General features: G+C 48.6%; 1 protein-coding gene across 1 annotated transcript in view; it reads right to left on the bottom strand.

Moving 5' to 3' along the window:
- Positions 1–13,224, bottom strand: part of Ror2 (receptor tyrosine kinase-like orphan receptor 2) — a 174,897-nt gene that overhangs the window by 20,623 nt on the left and 141,050 nt on the right. The window contains 2 exon segments of the mRNA NM_001107339.1: positions 27–314; positions 12,974–13,051. Coding sequence (NP_001100809.1) covers positions 27–314; positions 12,974–13,051 — 366 coding nt within the window.

Genomic DNA, 13,224 nt, shown 5'->3' with positions numbered 1-13,224 from the left:
ACGGGGCCTCTGCCGTCCTCACTCACCGAGCCGCACATACAGAACACCAGTGGCGGTAATGGTCTTCAGCCCGTTGGTAGCCACGCACTGGTAGTAGCCCGTGTCTGTCGTGTCCAGGTCCTGGATCCGCAGCCGGGAGCCATATTCTGTCTTCCGGATGATGACCCTCCGTGGCTCCTGTACGACAGGGGCATCATTCTTCAGCCACCGCACGTTGGGAGGTGGGTTTCCCGCCACCTTGCAGTGCAGAATTGCCGTCTGGCCCTGGACGATGGTGATATTGTTGACGGGCTCCAGAAAATTCAGAAAGTAGCCTGCAAGGAATGGAGTCACAGAGAGCAAACATGGTGAGGTCAGGAGGAAAGGCCTGGGCTCCTGCATGACCATCCTGAGCAAAGGTGTCCCTTTTCGTTTACATACAGCACATTCTATAACACCGCAGGGAACACTGAGTCCACGATTCAAGCCAATGGCTTCTGGAGGGGCACAGCCAGGTCACTGGTCACATGACTGTAAGTACTGGGCAGTCTTAGACAGGGCTTTGGATTCTGTGTTTTGTTTGAGTCCGTTTTTCTCACAGGTCTCACTGTGTAGTCTGAGTTGGCCTGGAACTCATTACATAGCTCAGAGCAATCCTCTAACTCATAGCAATCCTCCTGCCTCAGCCTCTGGTGGGACACAGATTTGAGTCACCTGGTAGGTGATTCTGTTTTAGAAGACTTGATTGAATGCATGGGCTAAGCCAGTCATGCTGGTGTCCGGGCCACACCCCTAGGTCTCATGCCTGGATGAAGGCTCTCTGATACACACCCTTGCTCCAGAGGGCACATTAAAGCCCTTCCCTATCATCTGAAACCTGTTTGGGCTTTTGTTGTTATTTTTTATTTTGTTTTGTTTAAAAAAAAAAAAAGACAAAGTCTCATGTAGCCCAGGCTGGGCCCAAACTTGAACTCACACCCTCCTATCTCAAACTCCAGTGTTGGGATTGCAACCACACAATGCTGTGCATGGCTATAGATTCTTTAAAGCATGAAGATCTCTGACAAAACCCATGATACTGACTAGGCCACAGTGTCACTCCTTAGGTGTTCACTGACTGCATTTTCTCTGCAAAAGGACCTCTGCCACGCCCACCCTTCCACCTTCCTACCACCCACGGCTACATCCCAGCACATCCGTCACATCACGAGGAGTCACACGCATATTGACACAGAGAGCGGCAGATGCAACTTTGAGGGCATTTTCTCCCTTTGATTACATTCTGAATCACCTTATTCAGTTTCTCGGAAACAGGGCTCTGGGGCAGAAAGGCCTGAGGTGGGTGTGTGCCAAGGCTGAGTTCCGGATGCCACTTGAAACAGGGCGGCCCAGGTTCCTACTTTAGACCTCATCTACCCAGAAGAGAGTTACAGTTTTCTTCACACAGATCTGCCTATTTTATTTTTCAAGAAGATCACTCTCCCCCCCCACCCCCACCCCCCACCCCCGTAATCTTCCTTAGAGACGCACATCACTTTTATCCCTATGGTTTCTTGTCCACACCTCTAAAGGATGTAGGGAGACTACAGGACAGCAGGCTTCCAGGAAATACACCCATTTCCTATTATCATTCTTAACAGACGGCCAGGACGTCACAGTATAGAACATCACAAGTTTGTTACTGCTCACACCCCAGCAGCAGAGACAGAGGTCAGGGTGTTGGTGGGGCTGGCTCTGTCCCAAGGGTCTGTTTGCTTTTGCTCTTCACCGAAGGCCACCCTACTCCTTGGCTCCAGACTCCTTTGTCTTTGCTGTATCTCTGACTACAGACTCTGGTCCTTCTGTCCCTCTGTTGTAAGGGCTCTGGTTACACAGGGGCCCTCTGTAAATGCAGGTGATCACGCTGGCAAAGGCTGTATGCAAGGACATACGGTCACAGGATAAGGAAATTAGGGCGGTGTGACCTCTGAGGGTGCCATCACTGTGCAGAGCATTCACTTCCCCCCCCCCCCGAGACTTTTTTGCATCGCCCTATCCTCAATGGCTTCTCAGCTGTCACCGTCGTCTCCGACCTCTACGTAGCTCCCAGCTTCGCTAACAACAGAGCCTTCCTCCGTTGTGAATCCACGCCCCTCGCCTGACTTTTCTGCTATTTGCTTTGTCCATTATTCTGGTGGATCAAAGACCAATAAAAGCTGAAATACTGCAGCACACAGAAATCAAGGCTAGACACATCCCCACAAACAACATAAAACCTGGATGGCTGCCTCTTGCCGTACTTGACCTAGAACATTTACGACGTCTGGAATACAAGCGAAAGCCTCCGGTCCCCCAGTCCTCCCTCCAAGGAGCGATTATCCGTCACTCCAATTTGTACTGCTTTATACTTTCAAGAACCTTCCTCTTGACAGGCCACCTTCTCTAGTTGCCTGCTTTCACTCAGACCGGTTTATGTTGGTCCTGTTCTTTAATTACTGTGTAATAGTCCACCGTATAAATACACCACAGCTTAGGTCCTTATTTCCCAGCGGAGGGGCAGTGAGCTGTTTTCACATCTGGGCTTCGACAGGTTTACTGACCATCTGCGCTCACATCTGGCCCTGCCTGTGTTCAAGTGTACCTACCTGCTGGGCGTGAGGTACACAGTCCTGGGAGCTACTGTCAGCCCACGTCTTGGCAGATGAGCCTTCTACGAACATCTCAGTGCGCCCACCACAACTCTGACAGCATTTGGTCTTGGGTGACCTTAAAGTTTTACCAATCGGACACATGTGACCAAGCACCCCTCTGTTGTACGGCCACCAGGGGTTTCAGAGGTCTCTGTGAGCACCAGCTTCTTCCAGAAGGTTTCTTGGACACTGAGCGCCTCTTTTTGAAACTGCCTGTTCATCTTCATTCTGCCCTCCTCACCCCCAACTTCTACAGTGAATCCCTCCCCTATCAATAACTGAGGTGTAAGACATGAAATTTCCCTTCGAGCTCGCCGGCCACACAATAAATCGCTTCAGTCTTCCCATATGTGGCCAGACCCAAGTGGCTTGTAATTCGTTTCAAGATTTTTTTTCTTTTACCCATGTAAACGTTATTAAAGGTTATTAAAGGTGTGCCTCTTTATGGTTGTTAATTGACCTGAGTGTATCTGTGCATGTGCACGCATCCCGCCGCATGGATGTGGATGAACATCAGAAGAAAAGGAAAGCGTTAGTCCTTTCTTCTCCTCATGTGGGTCCCAGGGAGCAAATGAATGACTTCTGGCTTGGCCACAGGCATCATTACCCAACGCGCCTGCTCACTAACTCTAAAGGTGTGCATTAGTTGTACTGGTTGTTGTTGTTGTATTTGTTTTCAAAAAAGAAAAACAAGCTTTAGGGACTAGGAGGATGGCTTAGGGGATGAAGGTGCTTGCCACCAATCCTGATGACCAGAGTTTGATTCCTAGGACCTATGGGGCGCGCGCGCACACACACACACACACACATATATAATTTAAGATATTTTTAAAACTTGCTTAAGGATTGCTCACAGCACTGGCAGCTCTTCTAGAGGTTCCAGGTTCAAATCCTAGCACCAACGTGGAGGCTCACGGCCATCTGTTACTCCAGTTTCAGGGGATCCAGTGCCCTCCTCTGGCATAGGTATCAGGCACACAAAAGGCTCACAGACAGACATGCAGGGAAAACACCCACACATATTAAATGGGGGTGGGGTGGGGTGGGGTGGCAAGAAATCCCAGAGACAACAAATATTCCTTCTTTAAAACAGTGTTTTTTACGTGATGATGACTCTTTGAGGTCAATGAGATCCCCTCTGCAGCCCAACCGGGATTCGTCGGTTCTTACAGACAGTCCACATGTGTTGAGTGGTGATGTTTTCTCTGCTGCCATAGAAGCTTGTGTGTGCTTATGAAGTCAAGCTTGCCTGCTTGATGTTGGTAATTTCGCTATGTTTATCAGTTGTTTCCATGAGGGATTTGCTCGCCTATTCCCTGTCAAACGGCTATCAGCGATTCTCCTGATGTCCATTTAACGACTAGAAACCTCGTGTCTGGGGTCATCCTCCCTCAGGTTTACCCTATTGTTCCTTCCTTAGATCACTTCAGAATGCATTTGTCTAGAGCAGATTCTGACTCCTCGAAGTCGCCCCGAGGAACTGGTTAAAATGGTTCTGCTTTCATCAGCCTAATCGTTTACCATTTTTATGATATTTTACCCCTTATAAACCCTATATACGTTGCATATAATTTTATACACGAACTTATGAACGTTTTAATACATGAATTTTAAATGGGTTTTAATGTCTTCATTTTGCCTATTAATTCCTTTTGCTTCATTTTAAAATGAATCTTTAATGGCTTTCTACTTCTGCTTTTAACTTGTTTGACAGCTACGGTTTTGCAATTAAACTACTTCTAATCAGGATCATGCTTCATCTGACAAAGCTTCCCAGAATGCAAGAACCTTTAAATGTTGGAGTATAACCCACCCCCACCCCCTTTCCCCAGACCTTGCTCACAAGAGGAGTCCCTGCCTCTCAGTTCTTCTTACTCACACTCTGGTTTCACTCAGTTGAGATCACTAGTGTTGCTCTTTATTGTCAGGGTTCCTTAACATCAGCCACGCTATAAACTCTTTCCTCGGCACCACTCCCTGCTTCCTTTCTTCCTCTAACGTTCAGCTCAAACCAGCTAGAGTCACATTCGTGCTTTGGATGACAGACTGAGGTTGTACATTTATTCTTACTGTAAATGTATCTGTTACTTTGCCGAGTAGTTTAGCTGGGTATGGAACTCTAGTTCAGCAGTGATATTGTCTTTTGCCTCTACAAGGAATGCTGGCAATTCTGTCAGTTCACACTGTTTGCAGGCAAATCTGAACTTATTAATTATTAATGCTCTTCCCCTGTCTTGGCCATCCTAAGCATCAGCTCTTAAAACCACACAATTAATATTATGTTAGCCTCTTCGGATCTTAGCTCCTTTCCTTAATTCTGAAAACTCATGTGTTCGTCAGTGTAGTAAGATTCTCTGTCAGTGTCTCATGAAATCCTGCCTTCATTCCTAATCCCCACCCCCGTTTCTCATTTGGAATATTCAGTGTGTTGCCCCTATGGCTCTCTGAGGTTGTTTCTACACTGTCTAAACCGCTCTTTAACCTGTCCATCCAGTTTCTCAACTCATAGGTGTTGCTTCTAGAAAGTCTGCTTGGTTCCCTTTTGAATCCACCACTTGTTCTTCTGGGTGGTTTTCATCCTTTCCTATAAAGAACAAATTTCCTGGCTTCACTGTGAAGGTGCTTGGGCACCGTCTCAGATGTTTCCCGGCCTAAGCTAGGTCATTCTCACCTCCTTGGCTGCCCCAGACCAGCAGCTCTAGCTTTGAGTGAGAGGCTTACCCACAATGCCTCAGTGGTGTAGACCCCGAGGGTTCATTTTCTGGCTTGATATTAGGACTCAAGACTCTTGAAGAAACTAAAGAAGTGTAACAGTCTCCATAGTTGGAAGAAGATTTATCAGGCCTGACATGGAAACCCCTTTATTTTATGAAAAGCTCACTTGATTTTTATCCTGGCCCATCACTTCTCCTCAGAAGAAAACCTGCGCTGTCCAGTTCCTAGGTGAACAGAAACACTCTCCACCGTGGCGTCTACTTCCTGGAGCTGTTCCACTCCAAATGTTTTGCCTTTGACATTTCAAGCTGCTGTTTGGCCAGGATACCTATGTCCTGCTGGTGGCTGTTTCTGAAATCCCCAGACATGTCAAGTCTGCAGCATGGCCGCAGGGCCACCCCACGTGTGCCCAGAATTCAATTCCCTCTCATGGGACTCTTGAACACGAGGAGGACTCAGGAAGGTTGGATTGTTCTCCAAGGCTGCAAACTTAGACATCGTAGAACAGCCTCTCTGGCAGACCTGGGCTGTTACTTTTAATCCCTTCCTTTCTCTTTCTCGCTCCTGGGCATCGCTCCATTTTGCTTGTATGTTTGCCAAAGCATTTACACCATTTCCTAATATTTTACCAAGCACGTGCATGTCACTGACCCGAGAGAGCTGCCAAGTTAGCTTGGCGCACCGTTCTCCCCACCATCGATTCTCCTGAGGCCAAACCGGAGAGCTAGAGAGCAAGTTCCCTGGAGACTGTGCACCAAATCCCTCCCCCTGGGGGTTGAATTTGCAGCCAGCCAGTTAGCCTCTCAGCTTCATTTCTCTGACGTTCGAAATATAAGGCTGGCGTGAACCATTTTCTAAGCTCTCCATGAGCTTACAGAAATTCCTTTCAGCAGCCTCAAACCTCTCTAGACAACCAATCAGGTTGTAAGGAGCCAGGTAGCACTGACGGAAAATTTCATTGAAGACCTGGCTGGCATACTGAATGGATGGGAACAGAAATTCTCCTCCTCGATTCACCCACATGGGTTCCCCTTCTGCACTGAGACAAGCTTAACAGCTCATGCAAAGGGCTTCATCCCTGCAGTGGCCTGGTAGGCCTCCACGCAGGGGCTGAATCCAACATCAAAAGACCCCAGAGGCTAACAGAGAAGCCCATCCCCGGGAAACGGCTCCCATCTGCCCAATTGCACACAGATCAATGATTAATGATTTTTATAACCCAACTAAGTGCCCAGACGGTCACCCATGTTGTCAAATGACTTAGGAATCCTCCCCCCACTCTCCACCCCCCATTGGCTTCCTGATCAGGGCAACCTGGTGTAGGAAAGGAAATAAAGAAAGCCTTCTGTGCCTGGGGTCACGAGGTCATGGGGTTTTGATTGGTGGGAAACGAAACGGACAATTTCCTGGAGCGTCAAGTGAAAAGGAGACCCTGAGGGTCGCAGGGATGTAAAGCTGCCAACTTCAGAGGAAAATATTTACAGGTCAATAAACCAGCCAGAGGCCAGAGCAGGGGCCTGGGTCAGGCTTCCCTGTGCACTGTGCACAAACCCACTGCTGAAAATGGGGGAAAGGGCGGGATCAGAGACCCTGGGGAAAATAAAGAACGCAAACGATGGGTGTGGGGCTCTTGAGAGAGCTTAGTCAGTGAAGTGCTTGCTATGAAAGCAAGAGGCCGAGTTCCACCCAAACCCCCAATTCCAGGTGTGGTGGCATGTGCTCGTAATTTGAGGACGGGCTGGTTCCTGGGGCTCGTTGCCTAGCCAGCCCAGCCAAACCAGTAATATCCAGGAGAAAGTGAGAGACTGTCAAAAAACAACAACAACAACAACAAAAAAAAAAAACAAAAAAACAAAAAAACAAGGTAAATGATATCCGAGAGCAACAAACACTGATATTCCCTCTGGGCTCTACATGCATACACATGCATGTACATGTATGTATATGTACATAGGATCCCCACAAGTGCACCTGCATACACATTCATGTGAAAACACGTAAACAGGCGTTTCCCCACCACACATACACACAAGAGGAACCTGAGAGATGGAGGCAAAGATAAAACTGTACCTTGAGAAGTGATTTATGTCATGCAATGATGTTTTGCTGATGTTTTTATTTATTCATTCTTTAATTCATTGTGTATGTGTGTGTGTGCATGTGTATGTGTGTATGTATATGTGTATGTATATGTGTCTGTGTGTGCATGTGTATGTGTGTATGTGTATGTGTGTATGTGTATATATGTGTATGTGTGTATGTATATGTGTGTGTATATATGTGTATGTGTGTATGTATATGTGTGTGTGTCTGTGTGTATTTGTGTGTGTCTGTGCATGTGCATGTTTATGTGTGTGTATGTGTGTGTATGTGTGTGTGTATGTGTGTGTGCGTGTGTGTGGGTGTGGGTGTGTATGTATTACACAGGAGAGTAAGTCCCTAGTGCAGGCTGATGTTCCCATGAATCACGTTTGTAGTTCAGAATGACCCTGAGTTTCTGCCCCTCCCTCCTCCTGTCTCTACCTCCCAAATGCTGGGATTACAGGTATGGAACACCCTGTCCAATTTATGGAACCCTGCAGCTCAAACTGAGGACTCAGTGTATGCTGGGAAAACACTCGTCATCTTAACTATAGCCTGAGTCCATTCCCGAACCTTATGCTGAACCCTGACCGCAGGAAACAGTGGGTGTGGTCTCTGACTTGAGATCACTGTGCAGACTTTCAACTTTAGACAAGCAGAGTGGGCTCTGAAGCAATGACCAGGGTCCTGCTAAGCAGGCATGAAGATGGACAAACACATGCAGAAGTGTGAGAAACAGGAACCATGCTACCCCAAGACGAGAAGTGTCAAGGGATGCCAAAGGCCACCTGCTATTCCCAAAGCTCAGGGAGACAAAGGGCAGAGTCACCTCTGAGCCTCAGAAGGGGCCACTCCTGCTGACATCTGGGTTTTGAACCTCCAGAACTGTGAGAGAATGCACCTCTGCTGTGATGGGCTATGTCCCAATGAGTGCAGACTCTGGTCTTCATTCAGCTTCCCACATATTTGGTCCCTCAGCATAGGGCCTGAAGATCTGAAGCTGAGGAAGAAGGAATATGGAGGGAAGACAGACCTACAAGCACTTGACACCCACCTCCTCTTAAAGGGACAGGAGCGCATGCACAGGGACAGATAGACAGACATGAATAGCCTGTTGCAGCAAGGAGTGGGCCCCAGCAAAGGCGCAGTACTGTGGTCTATGTCTCCTGAGGTGAGATCAGAAAGATGGGAACTGTGACCACTCCCCGCAACTGAAATTCCATTATTCTGGGAACAGCTCTGTCCACTAGGCAGCAATTTCCCTCAGTGTTCCTTGTCAAGAATCAACTGCTGGTGGGCAGCACCAAGACCCAAGTCGTCCACACAGATAAGTCAGGCAGCCCTTAACTGTTGGCCTGAGCTCTTCTTGGGCCTGACCTCTTGGGGAGTGACACGCTAGCCCAGGACAGTGTCAGGAACGAATGATCAAAATACACACTCTGTAAACTAGTTCTTGGAGGTGGTCAGTTGGCAAACTACCTGCTAGAAAGACCTAAGAGCCTAATTTCTATTCCCAGAACTCACAGACAAAGCACACAGCTGTAATCCCTTCTCTGGGTAAGTGACGAGAGACCACCTCTGGGACTATCTTGCCAGCCCGCCTAGCCATGCCGGCTACCTCCAGGATCCACGGTACACTGCTCGTCAAAAATCAAGGTGGAAAGCCACAGAGCAGCTGAGGCTGACCTCCAGCCTCCACGAGCATCTGCACACAAGGTGTGCACATGCGTGAACGCTATGCACAGCACACTCATACACAAAAGAACCTGCAGCCTGGAAAGTCTCAGAAACCAATCAAGAGGCAGTTCCGTGGGTGCAGTTCCCTGATCCTACCAGCAAACTGAACATGGAGTTGGTGCTCTCACTGGTCATACAGAGGGCGCCTCTGCTTGGAGTCAGAATCCTTTTTTTCCTCTTTCATCTACTGGGGACCTCTGCTGTAGGCAAAATTTAACTAAGTCATATACACAGACCGGCACACATTCTACCATGTCCAGAAGCAGCCGGAAACAGACTCAATACATTGGCATATGGGTCCCCATGACCTACAAGAACCAGGAAAGCCACAACAGATAGCGATGAGCATCTTCTCCATGGCCACGCAGTGTCTCAAGTTCTCTCACTGAAGAAACTTTGGTTTTGTTGCATCTGAGGGGCAGCCCAGCAAGCACAGGGTAGATGAAGCCCTGTTTTGAAGATGTGGCTGCTAAATGACATAAGGTTGGGAGGGGGAGCCGTGGGGGGAGTTGGAGCGAGGAGTCGTATATGATCGTATTTCATCGCATGCATATGTATATGATTTCCAACAAAGAAACGACTAAGAAGACAGAAGAAAGACCAGTGTCCATAACCCAGAGAATCCCAGGTCCAGGGCTACTGTTACTGCTTTTCTTAATATTAATGTAGAAAGGGCTTTTTACAGTGGAACACTTCGTGCCCAGTGGGGCAGTGCTGATCTGAGAAACTGAGGGATCCTGGGAAGGTGGAGGCTACCAGAGGAAACTGTGTTGGTGGGGAGACGGCAAAGCAGTGGAATCAGGGGCTTTGCACGCCGACTTCCCAAGCCAGCAGCGGGTCCCACCACAGTGCTCTCCCAGGCTCCTTAAAGCTTGAGTCAAACGGAGCTACTGAAGAAACACTAGAGGTTTTCATGGCAGCCAGTGCAGCTGAAAGACACAGAGACTAGACCGAGACTGGAGAAAATTTAATGGCCGCAGCCGGAAAGGAGAGACTGCAGGGGGCACCATCAGGAAGCAGTGTCTTCCTTGAACACAGAAAGCATGGGGAGTTTATCCAGGGAGTTCCCACGTGTTAGTAGATGGGTGGTGTCTTAGTTTGAGTTCACTGCTGTGAGCAGACATCATGACCAAGGCAACTCTTATAAGGACAACGTTGCATTGGGGCTGCCTTACAGGTTCAGAGGTTCAGTCCATTATAATCAACGTGGGAGCACGGCAGCATCCAGGCAGGCCTGGTGCAGGAGGAGCTGAGAGATCTACATCTTCATCTGACAGCTGCTAGCAGAATACTGGCTTCTAGGCAGCTAGGATGAGGGTCTTAAAGCCCACACCCACTGGTGACACACCCACTCCAACAAGGACACGCCCACTCCAACAAGGACACGCCTACTCCAACAAGGCCACACCTACTCCAACAAGGCCACGCCTACTCTAACGGGGCCACACCTTCTAATCCTGCCACTTCCTGGGCCGAGTTCATACAAAGCCATCATAGGTGGCTTCATTCCTGAGCATGCTCAGTGGAGGAGGACAGGACACTCCAGCCCATGAGCAGTTTAAGTCCACGCTGTTCATGCTTAAAAGACTTGCGATGGACAGAAATGGCTGTGAGCACACTACACTGAGTTTGAACTCTGACTTTGATGCTGAAAACACTGGAAAGGACACTTTAAAGACTATTGATATGGGAGTCAGCCACAGAAGGTGCCCCCATTGCCTTGTGGGGGACAGTACCAGAGTGAGCGCTAAGGCTAACACTGGCCCCTCTGGGGCACAAGGCTTACAGGGAGTTTGATGTGTGAGCAACCATTTCTACTAGACTTTACATTCAAAAACCACTAGTGATCTGACCACGGCACTCACTGAAGCTAAGAGCAAACTGCACTTAACACACCACCAGGAAGTACTTAGTGAAAAGGACACAGAATCCTGGACATCGTAGCTTGGTGTCAGTCATGTCTGGTCTCCTTGTTCTCCGAGCAGGTCTCGCATTAATAGTTGGCAATAGCTCTGATAGGTCTGCATGGTTTCTGTTCGATTTTGCTCCCACCCTGAGTGGAAAGGGTCTGGTATCAAGGAGTGGTCCTAGCTCGTGGCCACGAGGCTCCTGACAGTGCCCTCACCCTCTTTGATAGGGCAGCTTCACTGCTAAAGTGGTGATGGTGAATGGTTATTCTGAGGTTGAAACCGTTTCTCCACATGGGCCTCCATACTTGCTGAGGACAGATGGAGTACAGGTGCCACCACCTGTCTGTCCCGCCCATTCCCCAGGCATCTGTCTGGCGTTGCGGGACATGCTGTGTTAATAAACACTCTGACTGGCAGGTTCGAGCTTCTGCCTGGCTACTGGTTGTGAACCAGATGGGAAAAAAAAAAAAACAACGGTATCATCGGAACCACTAAGCAATGCACTCCTTACAAGAGAGGCTCACAGCTCATTCCCCAAGTCTCTCAACCGCGAGACCTCTCACAGGCTAAATAGAGCTTTTTCTGGCTTGCCCAGTCAGAATATAGTCCTAGAGTATAAAGAATTTCAAGTGGAAATACAGTGTCCAGGTCTTTGGTTTTCTGCCAGTTATTCTTCAAGGCAGCATGTCCCTCCTCTCTACACCTGCACCCACACTTGGTGACTCCTATTCTCTGGGACCTAGCCCAGTGTTCCCTGCTTTGTGGGGTTGTTTCCACACTCTCACAGGAACGGCGACAGCTTGGGTCACGGATCACATTAGCCTTGTGAAAAGGAGAGGCACCAAGTGACTTAAGGGACTGCTATGCACGGATAGATGCAATGGGTCAGGTGGTGTGGTGTGCTAGTGAAGCTACAGGAACCAAGATGCCATCCTGTCCTGAGGAGTGGTAGGTAGTCTGTGGACCAGAGACCAGACAAGGGTGAGGATGTTTCTGTTTCTCGGTGGTAGAGCGCACACTCTAGAGCATGCATGGGGCTCTAGCTCGGTCCTGAGTACATGTATATGTTAGTGTATGCACGTGCATGCTTATACACACACAGAGACAGGCAGGCAGACAGACAGACAAGCACACAGGAATATATATATATATATATATATATATATATATATATATATATATATTACACACACATATGCACGCACGTGCACACACACTCATTCTATCAGTTTTGTTTCTCTGGAGAACCCCAACTAATAAAAACACCCCTCCCCTAAGGTTCAGGTACCATGCAGAAGAGGAGAAGTCAGAGTCAGGAGGGATAAAGTAAAACAGTGCCTCTGGACATAACAGGACTGCTGTAGTCATAAGCAGCACGGCTGTCTACACAAAACCAAGCTGGTCAGCATTTTAGTGCGGAGTGGGAAAGGTTCATACGTCTCTGTTTCTGAGGGGCTATGATGCAGTTGATGGCTTCGGGGGTGAAGGAGAGACAGTTCTGTTTAAGGATGAGGCTCTTATTTGGTCAACCACATTCCAGGAGCCACCGCAAGGGGACACAGCGCTCCTTCAGATGGCAGCACAGAAAAGTGTCATCCTCTGAGATATCACCCCATGGCTGTTTCGTTGACAGGAATAAATATGGGGGAGAGATGGCTGTCAGCAGGTATTTAACAGATGGCCTTTCAGGGGGTGGGGGGAGGGGTAGGAAAAAGACTTCATGTATGGATCTCTCCTGTCCAGCAACGGAGCAGCCACAGACCAGGAGACCCCATCGTCTGCTCCATCAGGCAGGTCCGGCCCCCAGGGACAAGGGCCAACAAAGCAGCCACGCTGTGGTTTTCTGTACCAACCCCAACAGCCGCTGTCCGTCTATCTTACCTTTCAGAGTGGGAAGTGGGCTGTCCGGGCCATCAAGTTGTCCCAAGGTGTCAATGGCCTCTGAGTCCTCCACTTCACCTAGGAGGAAGAACACACACACATGAGATGTGCCTTTCCACACTGCGAGAGAGAGCTTGCCCATCTGAAATGTGTTCTTTACAAGGACAGCTGAATAGCATCTCTCATGGGATAGCCATCTGTCTACCCAAAGAGCTTAGAGTATGCCAGTTGGGATAGCCATCCAACGCACA

This window comes from Rattus norvegicus, chromosome 17 (genome assembly GCF_021556685.1).
Source record: "Rattus norvegicus strain SHRSP/BbbUtx chromosome 17, alternate assembly SHRSP_T2T, whole genome shotgun sequence".
Classification (NCBI taxonomy): Eukaryota; Metazoa; Chordata; class Mammalia; order Rodentia; family Muridae; genus Rattus; species Rattus norvegicus.
The sequence above is the reverse complement of the archived record's forward strand: the minus strand, read 5'-3'. Positions and strand labels throughout refer to the sequence as shown.